This window comes from Leptodactylus fuscus, chromosome 1 (assembly GCF_031893055.1).
Source record: "Leptodactylus fuscus isolate aLepFus1 chromosome 1, aLepFus1.hap2, whole genome shotgun sequence".
Lineage (NCBI taxonomy): Eukaryota > Metazoa > Chordata > Amphibia > Anura > Leptodactylidae > Leptodactylus > Leptodactylus fuscus.
In genome coordinates this window covers 345,348,622-345,372,479 of record NC_134265.1, presented here as the reverse complement: position 1 = coordinate 345,372,479, position 23,858 = coordinate 345,348,622, and the positions used below count along the sequence as shown (strand labels likewise).

General features: G+C 44.0%; 1 protein-coding gene across 6 annotated transcripts in view; it reads right to left on the bottom strand.

Annotated features, from left to right (window-relative positions):
- The window catches only part of PROM1 (prominin 1), a 150,964-nt gene that overhangs the window by 56,912 nt on the left and 70,194 nt on the right, over positions 1 to 23,858 (bottom strand). For all 6 annotated transcript variants that reach the window (XR_012712583.1, XM_075261633.1, XM_075261634.1 and 3 more), the window contains exons 3-8: positions 14,882 to 14,940; positions 12,937 to 12,963; positions 9,243 to 9,448; positions 6,317 to 6,437; positions 4,283 to 4,346; positions 3,946 to 4,035 (exon numbers count right to left, since the gene is read on the bottom strand). Coding sequence is in view for 5 of the 6 variants with exons in the window: in XM_075261633.1 (XP_075117734.1) it covers positions 3,946 to 4,035; positions 4,283 to 4,346; positions 6,317 to 6,437; positions 9,243 to 9,448; positions 12,937 to 12,963; positions 14,882 to 14,940 (567 nt within the window). In the remaining variant the exon portion in view is untranslated. The remainder of the gene's footprint in view (positions 1 to 3,945; positions 4,036 to 4,282; positions 4,347 to 6,316; positions 6,438 to 9,242; positions 9,449 to 12,936; positions 12,964 to 14,881; positions 14,941 to 23,858) is intronic.

Here is a 23,858-nt window from a genome sequence, read left to right as displayed (position 1 = left end):
GGTATGCAAATGAGTTCTCTCGCAGCACTGGGGGCGGACCTCAGCGCTCAAATATCACTGGGGGTGTTCCCAATGCTGAGAGAGAACTCTCCAGTGCCGCCCCCCATCTTCGTCTGGAACGGCCTCTCTTCACGTCTTCTTTCGATGCTGGGTTCAAACTACGCATGCCCGCCTGCCACAAGAAAATGGCCGCTTACATTTACTGTATAAGCGGCCATTTTCTTGTGGCCAGCGTGCATGCACAGTCAGCTTTGCTCTAGGCCTAGAAGTTTGAATCCAGCTCCGGAAGAAAACGTGAAGAGAGGCCGTTCCAGACAAAGATGGAGGCAGCGCTGGAGAGTTCTCTCTCAGCATTGGGAACGTCCCCAGTGCTGTTTGAGTGCTGGGGCCCACCCCCAGTGCTGCGAGACAACTCTTTTTCATACCGACGAAAACCGGAATTTCTACCGAACGGCAATCCAGAGAAGACATATAAAGTTAGGAGAAGAGTAGGCAAAAAAACATACAATTTTAATGATAGAATCCCTTTAACATCAATCTTTACTAATTAGAGTAATTTCCTACACAGCTTTGAATCCCTTACGTAGGCATAAAATAGGCCATGTTCCATTGACTTCCACCATTCCTCAGCAATCGGTACAGTTAATTTTGGTGTCTATAAATAAATTTCTATGGGATTTGTATGAACCCTGGCCATTGTAAAGCCATATTAAGAATACAAATAACGTCTTATATACAGTAAATATCTTCTTCCTATTTATGGACATAGCATGTGATAGACTCTAACCCTGCACATACTTTATAGGCTGTATTTGCCTTTTCACCTCAGGTACAGAGAGTTCGACATTCCGGCGCGGTGACATTATGCTACACCGATGAGTAACGCCGAGCACTTCAGCAAGAATTTACAGAAAACAGAGATAGATAAATAAATCATCCGAAAATTAATTATATTTCTATAGAGGAGATTGCCGCAATCTTACTGCGAGAGCCCTGGAGCCCTCACTCAATTGTATCAGGTCTGATCACACAGGCTTGTCTGTACAGATCCTGCACGATCTGCAACCAACACGGAATAAAACCTGATGAAGATGACAGAACGCAGATATCATTCATAGAATCAGGCAACGACTAATAACATAAGAAAAGGTCTCTTTGATGTCGCCGCCGCTTGATATCTACCTTCATACTTTGATCCTTTCCTGTAAATTGTAATATTAACTTGTTAATACATAACAAATCCTTCTTATGTTAATAGAATCCAAGATCAGTGACAGATGAAGATCTATGGACTGATAATGGATTCTCCGAGATGTAGCTAAGTGTTTCTATACTTGGAGCAAAGATTCCGTTTTCTGCCCTAGACAGGGAGGCTTGTTGGCATCCTCCATGGGCATCGCATGGGGTACAAGCACCCGCTCTGCTCTATAAGCAATAGAGCCACTGACATAAGTGATCACAACCGACTTCCTGCGCCAGCAATGACGTGACCACTGCAGCCAATCAATGACCGCGGTGGTGACCCGATACAGCTAGTGACTGGTTGCAGGGTCACCTAGATGGAGAAGGTGGTAGACATCAACAGGGAGCCCAGAAAGCATTAGAACAATATCCTATTAATATTAGAAATGTGAATGTTTGTGAGTTTGGATGTTTGTTCCCCAATCACACCCGAATGGCTGAATGGATTTCCTATAAATTTCACATACACCTGCATATTGGCCAGGAAGGGGTAATAGGCTACTTTAAAAGTGTCTCACTCACCCCAAAACGCCACCGGGACCCTCCAAAGTTGTCTCCTGCTCCGCTGTCGGCCCGGGCATGATGTCACCGCAGAGAGTTACACGCAGCTGCTATTGGTGCATGGCGGTGTGTGGGCGGGATAGGGAGCCAGCACAGCGGCCCATCGGTTGCCACCGAATTGTGCGCGTGGCCCGTCGCTAAACATGGCGGCTGCCCACATGGTTCCAAACGCCGCTGACATGCCGGCCGGTCACACATTGCCTCAGGCCGGCATAGCATGCAGCAGCGCACCCGGCCCGAACAAGCCCAATGGCACCTACCAGCGAACTGTGCGACCAGGAACACACACAGCACGGAAAGGACCGCACACACGGAAAGGACACACAACTCCCCAACATCTACATGGTGAGTCCTGCGGGAACAGGGATCAGTGGGTTGCTTAAGGGAGGGGAGGGGGGGCACAGGTGATGGGGCTGGGGTTGCTGGTTTGGGGGAGGTTTTGGTGGTAGGGGTAGGGAGAGGGTCGGGGGCCGGGTTTGGCACCAGAGGGCAGAAGGTAAGTAAGGGGGAGGAGGGCCAGATTGCACATGTGCAAAGGGGGGGGGGGCGGGGGAGATGTAGGAGGTGACTGTAATCTCTAAAGGGGGGGAAGGGGGCCGGGGACGCGGGTGGGGGGTAAGGGGAGAGTCACGGACGGTGCTGCAGGTGGTTCGCGCAAGGGTGAGGGGACAGCGGATGAAGTTGCGGGTTATAGCTAGTCAGTAAAATAAACACGACTTTATTAAGCTGCTTCATACATATTTTTTCTTGACTGGACAAGCCCTTTAACACGGTCACACACCACCCGTTGCCGTTCACAATACAGAGTTTTCAGTTGCTGGAATATACTCGTCTTCCATCAAAAATATTGGTTCTTGGCGATGGCATTAAAATTTAGATGCAAACAGTGAAGATATAATGTCTCATAAACTTTCCAATAAATGACTGAGATTTCTGTTGGCCAAAACCATTGGTCTTATTGCTATAGATGAACGGGTAACAAACATGGGGGTTTTTATAGGCTACCATGCCTGCAACATTTTAGGGTTTCCATTATTGACGATATGGGTAGCAGGGCATTCAGGGACGATGCATATGCACCAGCATAGACTGCGGATATCACAATTACAATGACATGGCTAGACGTGTCCCCTATAGAGCCTGAGGAGAAGTGATGATGTCACCGAAGATGATATCATAAGTGGCAATGTGGTTGGTGGTAACGTCACAAAGATCATTGGCCATGTAAATTGACTGCTGGCACCCATAGTTTCCAGACCACCGTGGTCTTTGCACCTGGGACTAAGAGTGGTCCATATCATATTAAGGTACCACAGTGGGCCACAACATCACAGTTGCTGACATTACTACTGATGCCATAACCTATATTCAGACTGTATGGGCATTACATGGTGCTTTATGGGGGCCAATTGCCAATTGCACCCTTTGGGAATAACACATTTAAGGGATTTTTCACCCTGTAGAGATCTTTGGGTGTCCTCCTGATACCTGCTGGTACTTCGTGGTCCTTCACAACACCCAGCAAATACCACTTATCCAATCACTTCTAGAGGTCGGTTACTGTAAGGCCAGTGATTGGCTGATTGGGCATTTCCTGTGTGTAGAGGAGGGGCCAACAGTGAATCCAGGAAGTGCTGAAACGGGAATTGTTGGAAATCAGTGATGTGTGTGTTGCTTCTTTTTTTTTCCTGTCATTCGGAGTCTTTTTTAAAAATAATATTGGCTGGACAATCCCTTTATGATGTTCACAAAATAAAACGTATTGCATTTGTATCCTGTGAATGTGAATTCTAATAGGTAAAAGGGATCAGGTCATAAGGTATAGAAGATACAAAACCAGCATTAAAAAGTCATTAGATATTGATAAAAGAAAAGCATGATAGAGACGCCCTAATAATACACTTAGGGGGAGTCTGTCAGCAGTAAATTGTCTCTAAAGATTATCCCGATACCTTGGCCTTAGCTTTAGAACAATGGCTACAGAGCTGGATAACAGAGACATATACGGAAACTATACAGAGAGTACAGAGACTACGATTATTACCAATGTATCGCTGACAGACTCTCTTTAACCTGTAAAGAAACCATATTCTTCTATGTTTGCATATCTATATCACAACTATACAGAGAAGTCCTCTTTACCTCCAGCCATGTTGAGAACGCCATCAAAAGCAGGACGTACTTCCTTTGCAAGCTGCTCATGGACCCGCTCGCCCAGCAGAGGCCCGACGTCTGAAAGAGGAAATGTTCAGAATACCAGAAAATAACCCAACATAGGATACTATACAAGGAAATATCCTGCTATGGTGACCAGGGATGTAACAGATACTGATAGGCCCCTCTTGGACGCTACGATCCCTAAGCCACTGTTATCATTACCCGTTGGGCGCCCTTAGACCCTGTGCGGTTGCAGTGCCCGCTACCATTACAGTTGCATCCATGAGTATAACGTTACTTAAGAATATTATGTAACACTTACTGTTCAGTTCTGCCAGAGCCTTGTCTTTGGTGATGTTGAACTTGTTTAATACATAGTCGATTTGCTACAGGGAATGAAACAGAGATCACTGTGATATGTAAATGTATCAGAATTCACACGAACATGATTCATGTGTCTACATGTGCGGCTAAACACTAGGAAAATGGCGAGTTCTCGAATACAACTGTCTAATAGTTTAATGCTGCCAAGATCCAGAAGAAGACGTCTAGAAGGTATTAACCCAATGACCACCTGAACCTGCAAACTTCAACAAGTGCCTGCCATGGCCTTACATTGTAGCAATGGTGGAAACTCAACATGGAGAAACCATATATTGTATAACTAGAGATGAGCGGACAGTGTTCTATCGAACACATGTTCGATCGGATATTAGGCTGTTCGATGTGTTCGATTCCATACGGACACCACGTGGCAAACTCCAAAAAAATTCGATTCCCCTCCCACCTTCCCTGGCGCTTTTTTTGCACCAATAACAGCGCAGGGGAGGTGGGACAGGAACTACGGCAACGGGGGCATTGGATAAAATCGGAAAAAGTCATTGGCTGCCGAAATCAGGTGACCTCCATTTTAGACGAATAGTGGATTTCAAATCCGGGTCATATGAGAATGTGAACTTTGTGACTAAGAGACAGGGATAGCTGTACAGGCAGGGATAGCTAGGGATAACCTTTATTTAGGGGGGAATGTTATTAAAAATAACTTTTTGGGGCTCTATCGGGTGTGTAATTGTGATTTTTGTGAGATAAACTTTTTTCCCATAGGGATGCATTGAACAGCATTGATTGGCTGAATGAGATACAGAAGACGTGCAGAGACTCAGCAGTGTCGAGCCAGTTCTGCTCAACTACACCGTGTGCCGGTCGGCTCTGCTGTGCGAGCTCGGCATACACTCAGCTCTGCATCACCGCTGGCATTGGCCAGCGTTGATTGACCAGTATACAGAATCAGGATACAGAATCAGCAGAGCTGAGTGTGTGCCGAGCTTGCACAGCAGAGCCGACCGACACACGGTGTAGTTGAGCAGAACTGGCTCAACACTACTGAGTCTCTGCACAGCAGAGGTGAGTGTGTGCACTCGCTCAGCACGACTGCATCAACGCATACCCATAGGAATGCATTGGCCAGCGTTGATTGGCCAGTCTTCAGAATTCGGCCAATCAGCGCTGGCTCTGCCGGAGGAGGCGAAGTCTAAGATCGCTCCACACCAGTCTCCATTCAGTTCCAACCTTAGACTCCGCCTCCTCCGGCAGAGCCAGCGCTGATTGGCCGAATTCTGAAGACTGGCCAATCAGCGCTGGCCAATGCATTCCTATGGGAAAAAGTTAGTTTGCGAAAATCGCAAGCTGACAGGGATTTCCATGTAATAAAATGACTTTTATGCCCCCAGACATGCTTCCCCTGCTGTCCCAGTGTCATTCCAGGGTGTTGGCATCATTTCCTGGGGTGTCATAGTGGACTTGGTGACCCTCCTGAGACGGATTTGGGTTTCCCCCTTAACGAGTATATGTTCCCCATAGACTATAATGGGGTTCGAAACCCGTTCGAACACTCGAACAGTGAGCGGCTGTTCGAATCGGATTTCGAACTTCGAACATTTGGGTATTCGCTCATCTCTATGTATAACCAGTGTGATACTAAAGCTTGCAGACTATGATGTAGCTTGAAGATGGATATTGCCCTCTGCTGGATGCTTAGAGATTTACACTACTACGTTTTATTTTGCTTTGCCGCAAAATTACGCGCGTTATACCTCTGTAACCACACATTGAAATGAATGGGATCTGTTTTGAGCGCTCACATTCTGACTCGTGTATACGTGCCAGAATGCGAGCGTGTTAACTCCGTGTGAACTGTCTCTTAGGAATAAAATTTTGAACACTGTTAGGATAACCATGTGCCAATAGGAGGTCGCCTTCACCAGCAACCCGCAAAAAAATCATACTTGTATAAACCATGGCCCCCAACAAGCTGAGAGACGGAAAGGGGTAAAGGCACGAGTGCAGGGTACTATACCAGTGGAGTATCCGCCAACAAGGTCTTCAGATCCTTGAAGTTGCTTTGCACCAGTCTTTTTGACCCTCGGATTTGGTCGGTAAGATTCTGATTTGCAGCAAATGCACAGAGAACGCCAAGACTGCGAGGAACAAGAGGATACGGTGAAGACATTAAGAAAATAAGCAATTGTCTTACACATGACATCATCAATTGTGTTCCCTCTGCAGTTATACAGCCTAGAAATTAAAGGGGCTCTCCGGGATATACAGGTTACAATACAGTAGTTGAAAAATATGTTCATTGAGCTGAACTCATAGACTGCAGCTGGATGAGGAGCGCTTACATGGGGCTCATCCATATAACACCTATGTACTTCATATCCGTAGTCCTTTATGGACGCACTAGAATACTGTCCATAGGCTGCCTGTATAGATGAGCTGCAAGCATGTGTCTGGTCATGCTAGTGAAATCATGTTTGCATCCAAGTGCACGCGGTTCCTTTCATCCTAGAACTTGCTTGATGCATAAATAGTAAGTCGTTCAACTGGATTCTACAGTACTTTCATGCTATACCTGTAGGGTACGGTCACACTGCTGTGCATGTTGCAGCTTCAGCGTATAAACAGGGCTGGACAAGATTTTCCCAAACTTCGCTTTACAATATACATTCATGTACACAAAACTAAGACACCCGGAATGAAAGGTCAGAACGTTATAAAACTCAGCATGCAGATGTGTACAGGTGTGCTGTGATATTGGGGATTGCCACAAGAGGGTGTACAAGTGCAACTGCTCTATAAAAAGGCTCTCCGAGGCTACTTTTGGGTAGTGTACCTCTTGGTGAGAGATCTTGGACTGCTAGAAGAAGCACTCAAAGACATTTTCCCTAGTTGACAGACTTTGAGAAGGGACATCATCGGCGTGCGTGAAGCAGGACGGCCATTTAAACAAGTTTCCCACCATCAAGGCTGTTTTGAGTTAGCTGTTCGGAGGTGTTGGGAGCTGTGGTCACTAGGGTTGAGTCAATCTTGACTTTTCAGGATCGATTTTAAAATCGATTTCCGATCATTTTTCATTTGAACCCGATCTCGATCCCAATTCCGATCCCAATGCAAGTCAATGGGATTTTTTTATTAATCGGAGATCGGATTTTAAAAGCAATCCTATTCACTATACAGCATGGAATCTAACAATTGAACGCTTTAATTGTTAGAATCCACACTGTGTAGTGAATCACTAAGTAGCCAGATTATTGTTTTTAAATCCTCTGGCTACTTAGTCCCCCCTGGTGTCCACTTACCTGCAGAGATGGCTGCTCCGGTGCCCGGTGTTCTCGTTCTTCTTCGCCTCGCTGCCCCCTGCCTCCCAGGTTAGGAGAGTGTGGGCGGGTACTGGGAGGGGAGACGTCACGTCTCCCCGCCATGTACCCGCCCACACTCTCCTAAGCCACAAGCCCCACCTTCCTAGCTCTTTAAACACTAACCTGGGAGGCGGGGGTAGCGAGGCGAGAAGAGCAGCGCGGAGCGGCAGCGAGGCGAAGAAGAACACCGGGCACCGGAGCAGCCATCTCTGGAGGTAAGTAGCTACTAGAGATGTTACTTTAGTCTCCCATTAGAATGAATGGAGGCAGCCGGCGCGCAGGGGGTTAAGGCTGTGTGTCGACTGCTTCCATTCATTCCTATGGAACTGCAGCAGAGCCTTCACACTGAGTATACACTATATACTCAGTGTGAAGGCTAAGCAAAGCATTGTGGGAAATACTACCAATCTCAATCCCACCTATAAAGATCGTGTTTGGAATTCCGATTGCGATCGTGAAATTTTCTCGATCGCCGATCAGAATCCGATCTTTTCCGAACACGATCACTTAACCCTAGTGGTTACATGAGGGCACACACTCGGTGGACAGGCTCTGGAGGGACCAGACAGACCACCGGTACACAGGGTCAATGGATCAGCTGAGAAGCCTGAACAGCTATGGCAGTTTACTTATGCTACACCCAGAGACAGGTGGCCCCTTCATTGCACACAGTCCTGTCTATGCTCAGGTCTTGTCCAGGTGCTTAGCAGAAGGACATTTGGTGCCCACTGCGTGTTTTGCCAATGACAGCCAGTCATTGTCACCTTCATTTTTAGTGGAGCACTGGAAGCTGGAACCATATCACCTTTAGTGACAAATCCAGGTTTTGTTCTGGAATCTGGTCGGGTTCCAGTATGGAGGGCTTGTGGTGAGCTCTTCAATCCTGCAAGCTGCCCGAACTACTGGTGTGATGATTTGGGGACAATTGGTCACCCCTACTAGAGATAAAAGGGACACTAAGGGCTCAGAGATAAGTGCAGGACATCCTGTGACCACACGCCTTAGCTCTCATGGCAGGGTTTCCATCTGACATTTTTCAGCAGGATAATGCTCGCCCACACACAGCAAGGGTTTCCCTGCAATGTCTCTACAGGTTGCAACACTTCCTTGTCCTGCCCAGTCACCAGATTTATTGCCAATCTATCATTTATGGGACCAGTTGGAAGCCAGCTTTGACACCATACAAGTGTGCAGGATGTAGAGCCCTGGTTGCAACATCTGTGTGCCAATTTGCTGCAAGTTTCCATATGGAACCTGTATACCTCCACGCTCAGCATGCCTCTATTCAATTGTGCATCTCCTTTCTAAGATTGTGATCACATATACATATATATATATATATATATATATATATATATATATATATATATATATATCATAATTACATTCACGCTGAGGACTGCACTATGCACAGATCTCTCTCTGTGAGGTGGAGTAATAAGACCCTGCTATACAATACAAGGTAACATTTCGGTAATGAAGCTATTACTATAAAGCGCTTTACTCCTCGCTGTTTATTGTCTTACAGAACTTTCTCAATTAGTTTGCAGACGGTGTAATGGCGACGTGGCATCCAGCACAGACCTTATTAGCATAGACGTTACAAAGAGGAAGGTGGCAAAGCATCCTCTCTGGCAGTCTGCGTTCTTCTTGTGTCTTTGATGCATCTCCCCTCCGCAGTTATCACAGCAACGACACATACAGAAACACAATCCAACCAGAGGCATCAGGATGAAGAAGAGGAGTCCCACGACCGCCGCCACGATGAAGCCAATCTCATAGTGTATGGTCTGGAATAGCGGCAGAAACAAATCATCAATGTGCAGTGTAACAGAAAGCGTAAGACATGGTGACCGCACAACTTATCACATCTATCGATTAACCATGAACTCCCCAGTGCTGTGCGTGCTCCCGTACATCACAGTGTCCTATTTCATTCCACAATCCTTGCTAGATCAATGTATAGACTTGTAATGGTTACACTGTTTTACAGAGGCCTATCGCTTATTGTTATCAATTAACACGCAAAATCTAAATCCCATCAATATTTGCTGTGACCTTTGTCCTTTGCCTTCCATTAATTCTTCTCAGTACTTGAAGACATGGGAAGAATATGCAAATCTGTCTTCCATGATGTAATTAGGAAGTCAGCTGCTGCCTCAGTATTGCAAACCAATAGAGGGCGCTCACTGGAATGTGCAAGCCTGTCTTCCCTGATGTTTACTTGAAGACAGTTATGGAAGGACCTTGGCAGGGAGGTTGTCCCCGCCGCCATCTTGGAGAACTAAGCCCAGATCTTCTGTGGATGTAGGCTTGGTCCAGTCCTTCTGTCTCTTCATGTCATCCCAGACAGACTGGATGATGGTGAGATCAGGGCTCTGTGTGGGCCATACCATCACTTCCAGGACTTCTTCTCACACAAAATATTGATGGGATTTAGATAAAATAAAATCCAACTGTTACTTTTGGACAGATATTCATCACTTTTGTAATCCTATTAGGCAATTTTGTTGCAAACATATTGCAAATAGTGTTCAATTGTCTCTCGAATGTGTACAGATGCATCAAAATATAAGACATTGACAAAATATTCTTTAATGATGGACATGAACTCCAGTATCCCATATGGTCCTGACCTAGGTCAGTTTAAAATTTGCACATTTTATAGCACTTCGGAACCTACTGTGATAAAACTCTGTTATTCCTCCTGGAAATGTATGAATAAAGCAACATAGTCTGATAGTCTGCTGCAATTTTAGAGATCGGCATCATGGACAAGGGGAATGGTAATAACAGTTGTCAATATATCCATGCATTTCCAAAAGGAAAGATACAATGCGAGAGTATTGAGTTCTAAGGAAGGTGTTATACATAATTATAATTGTCCTAATTTTATTGGGACTGCAAGTATTTATGGATATAGAAATGTCAGGAAAGTTGAATGTTCCTTATTAGAGATGAGCGAATACCGTTCGATCGAATACATATTCGATAGAATATCAGGCCGTTCGAGATGTTTGATTCCAATTGAACACCATGAGGCAAACGCAGTAAAAATTCGTATCCCCTCCCACCTTCCCTGCACCAATAACAGCACAGAGGAGGTGGGACAGGAACTACAACAATGGAGGCAGTTAAAAAAATTGAAAAAACCCATTGGCTGCCGAAATCAGGTGACCTCCAATTTAGACGAATGGTGGATTTAACATTCGATTAATTTGGGACTGTGAACTATGTGACTGTGAGACAGGGACAGATGTACAGGCAGGGATAGCTAGGGATTACCTTTATTTAGGGGGGAATGTCACTCACCCAGCTTTTTGGGGCTGTAGCTGGTCGGGATCCCTGTCAGCTTGCGATATACGCGAGCTGACTTTTTCCCATAGGAATGCATTAACCAGCGTTGATTGACCAGTGTACAGCATTCGGCCAATCAACACTGGTTCTGACGGAGGAGGTGGAGTCTAAAATCAGACCAGAATGGAAACTGCTGTGGACTGATTTTAGACTCCGCCTCCTCAGGCAGAACCAGCATTGATTGGCCGAATGTCGTAGACTGCCCAATCAACACTGGTCAATGCATTCCTATGGGAAAAAGTCAGCTCTGGCATATCACAAGCTGACAGGGATCCCAACATAATAAAGGTACTTGATGCCCCCAGACATGCTTCCCCTGCTGTCCCAGTTGCTTTCCAGGGTGTTGGCATCATTTCCTGGGGTGTCATAGTGGATTTGGTGACTCTCCTGAGTCAAATGGTGGGATCCCCTGTAGCGAAGCATTTTCTCCCATAGACTATAATAGGGTTCGATATTCGTTCGAATAGTCGAATATTGAACATTTTACTGTTCGCTCATCTCTATTCCTTATCAAATTATCAAACTCCACCCCATAGACTTATTCCATAGACCAACCCCTTAGACTCTGAAACTCAATCAGAACTAGAAGAACTCCTTAGACTTTGTCACATAATTAAACTCAGTGACAGCTACTTTTTAAAGGACACATGTTCCAGAATTGATGCCTCCTTGGAGAGTCTTGTACATCTTGGTATAATGATACCTATGATGGCAGCCAGAAGTATTATCCTGTGACTCCCAAGGCTCTCGCTTTACAGGCATCTCCTTCACCCGGATGACAAGGTTACAAGTGATTCACCACAACCAGAAATAATTAATATTGGCAGCAACACAAATGAGTGGGTAACAGGCGGCTGGCTATCCTCCAGGCCCAGCTACACTGCGCCAAGTACAATGATACCAATTATTGCTTTCAATTTCTAGCTTATGACCTACAGTAGGTTTCCGGCTTCAAGATCTCTCAAGAAAAAGTTTAGTTTATGTATTAGGAATTCTTTCAGCCATGTTGCCTGTGATATTCTAGCCATGGCTTCCATTCTGACCAACAATCAACCATGCAACAGACAAGAGTAACCAATGTACATATACAGCATGGATATACAGATGTACATAGAAATCCATATGTATAGAGATGCAGAGCTGTGCTGTCATTTGTTCTGTTACACATAATGAAACCATATTAATAACCTTGTACATATATTGCCTTATGTTACATCCTATAATAGGCAAGAGCTGCATTCATAATTCTGCAGGTTTCAGGGTTAATCTCCCCAAAGTCTGATTGGTTCAAGGCTCGTACAAAGCTTTCTGTGCCATCTGGGAAATGTTGCCTTTTGCATTGTAGGACGTTTGCCAAGATGGATGTGGACATTTTCCAATAACATGCAGCAGAATTGTGAATTCAGCTCCGGACTGCAATTCACTCACTATCAATCTCTTTGGTTGAGGGGATATCGTCACTCCATAGGGAGAGACCACCATATAGGTGTGTGGAGTCTTATTAAGCCATGAGCGCTCCACTGTGCAAAGGAACATGGGAAGAATATGCAAATCTGACTTCCATGATGTAATTAGGATGCCAGTGCCTCAAGTATGCACACCAATAGAGGGCGCTCACTGAGAATGTGCAAGTCTGTCTTCCATGATGTAATTAGGAAGATAGGCAAGGCATCGTATATGGGTGAATTTTTCTTTTTACGGACTGTCTCCTCTAGAATCTCTGTGTGATATATATTATTATTGTATTATTATATTCTATGGTGCCCAGCAATGCTGGATATCTTGGCGCAGACTACATATATCATCTGGGCCGCCATTAGACATTGAGAGAGCTGAAGTGTATCGTCACTGCGAGATCACACAGGACATTAGACATCCCGCGGACAGGTTAGTGGCTTACAATATAACCAGATGAGATTACCTGCAGAGTCAGCACAACGTTCTCCGGCTGCACGAGACACAGCAGTGGTGGACAGCATGGAAAGAAGATGCAGCAAACTCAATGTCAGGTTAGACATTCATGGATGAATACATCAAGAAAATACAAGTCTCAAGAGAAAAAATCATCAAGTGCTACATCCCGCATAATGGTTACAGACCGTGCATTTACCTATATATACCGTAGGGTTAGAGATGATTTAACCAGACATTTTAGGTTATATCTGTTTGTGGACAATGTTGAGGCCATCAGTGTATCTGCCGGGGTCATCGCTACCTAGTTCATGTGATTTTTTCAGCAAATTCACTAGACATAAAAAATCTGCTCTTGACTCCCATTGAAATGAATGGGAGAGGGTTTTTTTTTTTTTGTAGATTGTGAGCCCCACATAGAGCTCACAATGCAAATTTTTTCCTATCAGTATGTCTTTGGCATATGGGATGGAAATCCATGCAAACACGGGGAGAACATACAAACTCCTTGCAGATGGTTTTAGCCCTTGGCAGGATTTGAACACCAGGACTCCAGCGCTGCAGGGCTAACCACTGAGCCACCGTGTGGCCCCTGGGAGGAGGTATTTTTTTAGGTGGACTCCTTATCAAAATCAGCGTTTGCAATGTGCATTGCAATTCTGCAATGTGGGGCCTCAACCTTAAAGGGGACTTTTCAACACCTCCATCAACTCCAACTCTTTGCAGCTTTTATTAGGTGTTGCTCCAATGATCCTTGTGCAGTTGGAATTTTTTCTATAGGCCCTACCATTCCCAAGCAACCACGGATGTTATTTTTGGCACAATTTTACCCTGCTGTCAAGTGAGTGGTCCCTGTTTTTCTGTAATAATGCAGTAGAGCGTAGATTGTGCTACTCCCAGTGGGGAATATTGTATTGCCAATACCCCCAAAAAAATAGCGAAAAAAATTATAGTTACACTTTAGGGGTCATTCACACGGAGTAAAGTGGCGCTGATTCTGCCACAATAGCTCGTGCAGAATCAGCGCTGATAAAAAGACTCCCATTGATGGGTTCCGTCTTCCGCACGGAACACAATGAAATCAGTGGGAGGCTTTTTAACCCATTGATGTCAATCTGTTCAGTGCAGAAGACGGAACCCTTTGTACTCAAATGGGAGTCTTTTTATCAGCGCTGATTCTGCCGCGAGTTATTGTGGCAGAATCAGCACCACTTTACTCCGCGTGAATGACAACTTAAAGAGGACCTCTCCACGTCTTCATATCTGTTAACATCTGCTGCTCCACTGATTCCAGGACACTTGGATTTTTGTCTCAATCCCCACTGACCTTGAGCCATAAATTCAGTTAGTTTTGGAGCCTGATGTGCTATTTAGGCTCTGTACTGTCAGGTGGACAGTGTCATGCAAGGGGGCGTGAAATCGGAGGTGGATATAACTCAGAATTACACTCTTTGTCTGCTCCTGTCTGACACAGTCCAGAGTCTAAATAGTGTATCGGACACCAAAATGAACAGCACTCATTGCTCAGGAATGGTGAGGGCTAGAGAAAAAATTCCAACTGTGCTGAAATCAGTGGAACAGCACCTACTAAACAGTGCAAAGAACATAGCAGAGTGAAAGCTCCTCTTTATGAATCACTCATTTTGTAGAATATTTCTGGCCTTAGTTGTAAATGAATTCCACACATCTCTTCACATGGTTGCAGATCTCATTAATAGCAGACATAGAAATTAGAGATGAGCGAGTACTGTTCGGATCAGCCGATCCGAACAGCACGCTCGCATAGAAATGAATGGACGTAGGCGGCGCGCGGGGGGTTAAGCGGCCGGCTACGTCAAAGCGGAAGTACCAGGTGCATCCATTCATTTCTATGGTGCGTGCTGTTTGGATAGGCTGATCCGAACAGTACTCGCTCATCTCTAATAGAAATATATTGGAAATATTGTAGACATTACCTTTTGATAGTCATTGCGCGTTTCACCAAACTTTTGCTGAGCTATTCGTTTCACCAAATCTGAAATAGATCAATACATGCCAGGTCAGTCATTGTCCAGAATATTATCTTTGTGTAAGAAGAAGATACAGCGGTCCAGTATTTCCCTATATTAACCCCCTCCCTCACATTAGTTACGCCATCCTTGTGTCTGTATACAGACAAACCTAACACTAAACATAGAAGATTCTCATATACAGCAAAAAATAAATAACAGAGGATAATGATGATGAAGCCGATTAAAGATGATCTTTCACTACCTCAACCAATTGTAGTTCTTACTTTGTTAATAGTCGCTGCCCCACTGATTCCAGCACAGTTAGAATTTTCTCTCTAGCCCCCACCATTCCTGAGCAACAAGAGCAGTTAGTTTTGGTGACCGGTGTGCTATGTATTATCAAAAGGGCGGTGTCAGGCGGTGGTGTGATTCAGAGCTCCAATCAGAGGCAGCCAGTGTCAGAGCTCAGAACCACGCCCCTTGTCTGCTCCTGCCTGACACCGCCCTACTGTCAGTACAGAGCCTACATAGTATATCAGGTACCAAAACTAACAGCTACAATTGCTCAGGAATGGTGGGGGCAGGAAGAATTGCCAACTGTGCCAGAATCAGTGGAGCTGCACCTATTAGATGATATAAAGAACTGAACTTATTGGAGGTGGCAAAAAGTTTTCTTTAAGAAACCATCACGTGCCATTTTATGTTTCACTTCTATATATTGGGTACCTGGCTGCTTCTTTCCTGGCTTATACAAGAACTTGAATGCAACTGCCCAGTAAATAAGGAAATGTACAGACCACAAAGATTTATTATGCCTTGTATGCTGATGTGGGGTCATCATCCAGAAATTGGGCATAAATGATAGGAGAAATATACACCAGCTAGTAGCCCCCTCCCCCAAGCGCACAGCCCAGCAGACAGTACACCTCAACATATACGAGGCACCCTTCGCCACCTACAGGGCTATGAAGATTGTCATTAGTCACACAAGTGCTACTGTTTCATGTATTTTAAGGCCTTGTCTTTTGGGAGTCGTAGTTCCGGTGATGGTCTATAGCTGTGGTGGCAAACCTATGGCACAGGTGCCCTCACTGTGGGCACCCATCTGTGGAGCAGATTATACTGTGTGGGGGTCATTTTGCAGCAGATTGTACTGTGTGAGGACCACAGTGTTGCATATTGTACCGTGTGGGGACCACGGTGTTGCAGATTGTACTGTGTGGGGACCACGGTGTTGCATATTGTACCGTGTGGGGACCACAGTGTTGCATATTGTACCGTGTGGGGACCACGGTGTTGCAGATTGTACTGTGTGGGGACCACGGTGTTGCATATTGTACTGTGTGGGGACCACGGTGTTGCATATTGTACCGTGTGGGGACCACGGTGTTGCAGATTGTACTGTGTGGGGACCATGGTGTTGCAGATTGTACTGTGTGGGGACCATGGTGTTGCAGATTGTACTGTGTGGGGACCACGGTGTTGCATATTGTACTGTGTGGGGACCATGGTGTTGCAGATTGTACTGTGTGGGGACCACGGTGTTGCAGATTGTACTGTGTGGGGACCACGGTGTTGCATATTGTACCGTGTGGGGACCACGGTGTTGCATATTGTACCGTGTGGGGACCACAGTGTTGCATATTGTACCGTGTGGGGACCACGGTGTTGCAGATTGTACTGTGTGGGGACCACGGTGTTGCATATTGTACTGTGTGGGGACCACGGTGTTGCATATTGTACCGTGTGGGGACCACGGTGTTGCAGATTGTACTGTGTGGGGACCACGGTGTTGCATATTGTACCGTGTGGGGACCACGGTGTTGCAGATTGTACTGTGTGGGGACTATGGTGTTGTAGATTGTACTGTGTGGGGACCACGGTGTTGCAGATTGTACTGTGTGGGGACCATGGTGTTGTAGATTGTACTGTGTGGGGACCACGGTGTTGCAGATTGTACTGTGTGGGGACCATGGTGTTGTAGATTGTACTGTGTGGGGACCATGGTGTTGCAGATTGTACTGTGTGGTGGTCATTTTGCAGCAGATTGTACCGTGTGGGGACCACGGTGTTGCAGATTGTACTGTGTGGGGACCATGGTGTTGCAGATTGTACTGTGTGGGGACCACGGTGTTGCAGATTGTACTGTATGGGGACCACGGTGTTGCAGATTGTACTGTGTGGGGACCACGATGTTGCAGATTGTACTGTGTGGGGGTCATTTTGCAGCAGATTGTACTGTGTGGGGACCACGATGTTGCAGATTGTACTGTGTGGGAGCCACTGCGGGGTAAATTGTACTGTGTGGGGGCACTTCACTATTTATATCACACAGTATCGGTTTCATAGAAGACGTGATATTAGTACAGGCTGTAATAACATTGCACAATCACTATAAAGTAGATCCTGTGCGATGTAAATAGTGAATATTATTGTTCAAAAGTACTAAATGTAAATTATCACCTTTCAGTACAAAGGTGTTTGCATCATTGAAAGTTCTCTAAAGTCGGACATTTCCATACAACCGTATTTTTGCGGGTCCATAACTGTCCACAATTGTGGATCCTCACAGTATTAAGGTTAAATTGCCTTGTTGACACTTTGTGATACATTTTTGGGTTTTGAGTTGCAGTTTGGGCAATCGGTCTGTAAAGGTTTCACCATCACTGGTTTATAGTAAGACTCAATAACCCAACTCATGTGGAAGGCTCAAAGTAAATACAGTACTGTGGAAAAAAGATACAGAAACTCTGGCTTTGGGCTGTGTAGAAGTAGAACCCTTCACAATTTTGGTAAATACGGTATTATTTATTCTAATTCCCACTGTTGCCATTAGGTGGCGCCATTTCCCACTCATAAGATTTCTATTCTTCCTGCCAGGAGGGCACTAGATAATGCTATTTTTTTCTTGACCTGTGTAAATTGTAGTGTGGTCTGCTATACTCTAGAGAAGATGTCTGAAAGAAATGCAATGAATTGCTTAGTCACAGTACGTAAACCTGACAATCTCTGTGCGGACTTTCTCCTAATGTGTATCCATACAGTGATCCCAAAGTTATACCGTACATAAGAGACAAATGTTCTGATGATGGTTCTGTCTCATGACTCTCCTGTGTAAATGAATCCTGGTTTTGGCCAAATATGCATGGTTATATAAATGAGGAGTGTATACAAGCTGCTGCCATACACCTCTGACCGCGTACTATTGGGGTTTGGGCAAAAAAAAAAAAAAAAATTGTAAAACGTGTGACCAAGATAAGTACATTTACTTTATTTTTTTTCTTAACAGTATACAGACAGAGATCCATTGAAATAATGCATGGACATAGATATGGAACAGAAAATGCATAAATAGGAATATTTGTATGTCAGCCTGGAAAGATTCTGAAAATGATATAATAGAAAGTAACAGAGCTTTTCATTATATAGTATAATTATTATGTTTTATTTAAGTAAACATAGACGTCTACCCTATTGGAGATCAAGATATGATAGAGGGAGAGAAGCTGAGCGGTGTGATATATAGGGTTATATGATAGAGGAGAGAAGCTGAGCTCAGTGATATATAGGGTTATATGATAGAGGGAGAGAAGCTGAGCGGTGTGATATATAGGGTTATATGATAGAGGAGAGAAGCTGAGCTCTGTGATATATAGGGTTATAGGATAGAGGAGAGAAGCTGAGCTCTGTGATATATATGGTTATAGGATAGAGGAGAGAAGCTGAGCTCTGTGATATATAGGGTTATATGATAGAGCGAGAGAAGCTGAGCTCTGTGATATATAGGGTTATATGATAGAGGCGAGAAGCTGAGCTCTGTGATATATAGGGTTATATGATAGAGGAGAGAAGCTGAGCTCTGTGATATATAGGGTTATATGATAGAGGAGAGAAGCTGAGCTCTGTGATATATAGGGTTATATGATAGGAGGAGAGAAGCTGAGCTCTGTGATATATAGGGTTATATGATAGAAGAGAGAAGCTGAGCTCTGTGATATATAGGGTTATATGATAGAAGAGAGAAGCTGAGCTCTGTGATATATAGGGTTATATGATAGAAGAGAGAAGCTGAGCTCTGTGATATATAGGGTTATATGATAGAGGCGAGAAGCTGAGCTCTGTGATATATAGGGTTATATGATAGAGGAGAGAAGCTGAGCTCTGTGATATATAGGTTATATGATAGAGGAGAGAAGCTGAGCTCTGTGATATATAGGGTTATAGGATAGAGGAGAGAAGCTGAGCTATGTGGTATATACACTCACCGGCCACTTTATTAGGTACACCTGTCCATCTGCTCGTTAACACTTAATTTCTAATCAGCCAATCACATGGCGGCAACTCAGTGCATTTAGGCATGTAGACATGGTCAAGACAATCTCCTGCAGTTCAAACCGAGCATCAGTATGGGAAAGAAAGGTGATTTGAGTGCCTTTGAACGTGGCATGGTTGTTGGTGCCAGAAGGGCTGGTCTGAGTATTTCAGAAACTGCTGATCTACTGGGATTTTCACGCACAACCATCTCTAGGGTTTACAGAGAATGGTCCGAAAAAGAAAAAACATCCAGTGAGCGGCAGTTCTGTGGGCGGAAATGCGTTGTTGATGCCAGAGGTCAGAGGAGAATGGCCAGACTGGTTCGAGCTGATAGAAAGGCAACAGTGACTCAAATAGCCACCCGTTACAACCAAGGTAGCCAGAAGAGCATCTCTGAATGCACAGTACGTCCAACTTTGAGGCAGATGGGCTACAGCAGCAGAAGACCACACCGGGTGCCACTCCTTTCAGCTAAGAACAGGAAACTGAGGCTACAATTTGCACAAGCTCATCGAAATTGGACAATTGAAGATTGGAAAAACGTTGCCTGGTCTGATGAGTCTCGATTTCTGCTGCGACATTCGGATGGTAGGCTCAGAATTTGGCGTCAACAACATGAAAGCATGGATCCATCCTGCCTTGTATCAACGGTTCAGGCTGGTGGTGGTGGTGTCATGGTGTGGGGAATATTTTCTTGGCACTCTTTGGGCCCCTTGGTACCAATTGAGCATCGTTGCAACGCCAAAGCCTACCTGAGTATTGTTGCTGACCATGTCCATCCCTTTATGACCACAATGTACCCAACATCTGATGGCTACTTTCAGCAGGATAATGCGCCATGTCATAAAGCTGGAATCATCTCAGACTGGTTTCTTGAACATGACAATGAGTTCACTGTACTCCAATGGCCTCCACAGTCACCAGATCTCAATCCAATAGAGGAGCATCTTTGGGATGTGCTGGAACGGGAGATTCGCATCATGGATGTGCAGCCGACAAATCTGCGGAAACTGTGTGGTGCCATCATGTCAATATGGACCAAAATCTCTGAGGAATGCTTCCAGCACCTTGTTGTATCTATGCCACGAACAATTGAGGCAGTTCTGAAGGCAAAAGGGGGTCCAACCCGTTACTAGCATGGTGTACCTAATAAAGTGGCCGGTGAGTGTATAGAGTTATATGATAGAGGAGAGAAGCTGAGCTCTGTGATATATAGGGTTATAGGATAGAGGAGAGAAGCTGAGCCCTGTGATATATAGGTTATATGATAGAAGAGAGAAGCTGAGCTCTGTGATATATAGGGTTATATGATAGAGGAGAGAAGCTGAGCTCTGTGATATAAAGGATTATATGATAGAGGAGAGAAGCTGAGCTCTGTGATATATAGGGTTATATGATAGAGGAGAGAAACTGAGCTCTGTGATATATAGGGTTATAGGATAGAGGAGAGAAGCTGAGCTCTGTGATATATAGGGTTATAGGATAGAGGAGAGAAGCTGAGCTCTGTGATATATAGGGTTATAGGATAGAGGAGAGAAGCTGAGCTCTGTGATATATAGATTATATGATAGAGGAGAGAAGCTGAGCGCTGTGATATATAGGGTTATATGATAGAGGAGAGAAGCTGAGCTCTGTGATATATAGGGTTATATGATAGAGGAGAGAAACTGAGCTCTGTGATATATAGGGTTATAGGATAGAGGGAGAGAAGCTGAGCTCTGTGATATATAGGGTTATATGATAGAGGAGAGAAGCTGAGCTCTGTGATATATAGGGTTATATGATAGAAGAGAGAAGCTGAGCTCTGTGATATATAGGGTTATATGATAGAGGAGAGAAGCTGAGCTCTGTGATATATAGGGTTATATGATAGAAGAGAGAAGCTGAGCTCTGTGATATATAGGGTTATATGATAGAAGAGAGAAGCTGAGCCCTGTGATATATAGGGTTATATGATAGAGGAGAGAAACTGAGCTCTGTGATATATAGGGTTATAGGATAGAGGGAGAGAAGCTGAGCTCTGTGATATATAGGGTTATATGATAGAGGAGAGAAGCTGAGCTCTGTGATATATAGGGTTATATGATAGAGGAGAGAAGCTGAGCTCTGTGATATATAGGGTTATATGATAGAGGGAGAGAAGCTGAGCACTGTGATATATAGGGTTATAGGATAGAGGAGAGAAGCTGAGCTTTGTGATATATAGGGTTATATGATAGAAGAGAGAAGCTGAGCTCTGTGATATATATGGTTATATGATAGAAGAGAGAAGCTGAGCTTTGTGATATATAGGGTTATATGATAGAAGAGAGAAGCTGAGCTCTGTGATATATAGGGTTATATGATAGAAGAGAGAAGCTGAGCTCTGTGATATATAGGGTTATAGGATAGAGGAGAGAAGCTGAGCTATGTGAGATATATAGAGTTATATGATAGAGGAGAGAAACTGAGCTCTGTGATATATAGGGTTATATGATAGAGGAGAGAAGCTGAGCTCTGTGATATATAGGGATATATGATAGAGGAGAGAAGTTGAGCTCTGTGATATATAGGGTTATATGATAGAGGAGAGAAACTGAGCTCTGTGATATATAGGGTTATATGATAGAGGAGAGAAGCTGAGCTCTGTGATATATAGGGTTATAGGATAGAGGAGAGAAACTGAGCTCTGTGATATATAGGGTTATAGGATAGAGGGAGAGAAGCTGAGCTCTGTGATATATAGGGTTATAGGATAGAGGAGAGAAGCTGAGCTCTGTGATATATAGGTTATATGATAGAGGAGAGAAGCTGAGCTCTGTGATATATAGGGTTATAGGATAGAGGAGAGAAGCTGAGCTATGTGATATATATAGAGTTATATGATAGAGGAGAGAAGCTGAGCTCTGTGATATATAGGGTTATATGATAGAGGAAGAGAAGCTGAGCACTGTGATATATAGGGTTATAGGATAGAGGAGAGAAGCTGAGTTCTGTGATATATAGGTTATATGATAGAGGAGAGAAGCTGAGCCCTGTGATATATAGGGTTATATGGTAGAGGAGAGAAACTGAGCTCTGTGATATATAGGGTTATAGGATAGAGGAGAGAAGCTGAGCTATGTGATATATAGAGTTATATGATAGAGGAGAGAAGCCGAGCTTTGTGATATATAGGGTTATATGATAGAGGAGAGAAGCTGAGCTCTGTGATATATAGGGTTATATGATAGAAGAGAGAAGCTGAGCTCTGTGATATATAGGGTTATGTGATAGAAGAGAGAAGCTGAGCTCTGTGATATATAGGGTTATGTGATAGAAGAGAGAAGCTGAGCTCTGTGATATATAGGGTTATGTGATAGAAGAGAGAAGCTGAGCTCTGTGATATATAGGGTTATAGGATAGAGGAGAGAAGCTGAGCTCTGTGATATATAGGGTTATAGGATATAGGAGAGAAGCTGAGCTATGTGATATATATAGAGTTATATGATAGAGGAGAGAAGCTGAGCCCTGTGATATATAGGGTTATATGATAGAAAGAGAGAAGCTGAGCTCTGTGATATATAGGATTATATGATAGAGGAGAGAAACTGAGCTCTGTGATATATAGGATTATATGATAGAGGAGAGAAGCTGAGCTCTGTGATATATAGAGATATATGATAGAGGAGAGAAGCTGAGCTCTGTGATATATAGGGTTATATGATAGAGGAGAGAAGCTGAGCTCTGTGATATATAGTGTTATATGATAGGGAGAGAAACTGAGCTGTGTGATATATAGGGTTATATGATAGAGGAGAGAAGCTGAGCTCTGTGATATATAGGGTTATATGATAGAGGAGAGAAGCTGAGCTCTGTGATATATAGGGTTATATGATAGAGGAGAGAAGCTGAGCTCTGTGATATATAGGGTTATATGATAGATGAGAGAAGCTGAGCTCTGTGATATATAGGGTTATATGTTAGAGGAGAGAAGCTGAGCTCTGTGATATATAGGGTTATATGATAGATGAGAGAAGCTGAGCTCTGTGATATATAAGGTTATATGATAGAGGAGAGAAGCTGAGCTCTGTGATATATAGGGTTATATGATAGAGGAGAGAAGCTGAGCTCTGTGATATATAGGGTTATATGATAGATGAGAGAAGCTGAGCTCTGTGATATGTAAGGTTATATGATAGAGGAGAGAAGCTGAGCTCTGTGATATATAGGGTTATATGATAGAGGAGAGAAGCTGAGCTCTGTGATATATAGGGTTATATGATAGATGAGAGAAGCTGAGCTCTGTGATATATAGGGTTATATGATAGAGGAGAGAAGCTGAGCTCTGTGAAATATAGGGTTATATGATAGAGGAGAGAAGCTGAGCTCTGTGATATATAGGTTCATATGATGAGGGCTAGAAACCTCTGGCTGTGAGGAATGGGATGCAGCACAAAGATAATTCATTATTAGTGACAATATACAATCTCAGCTAGAAAAAAAACGAATGAACAAATAACTATTATATTGGAGAAGAAGTAGGATATAATTATAAAAACGTGATGGGTTGATGATTCCCAGAATGCAGTGATTTATCGGTATTTATTTGCGCCATGAAAAGAAATCACCGGAAACAAAGCAAATAGAATTAAATCCTGAACTACAA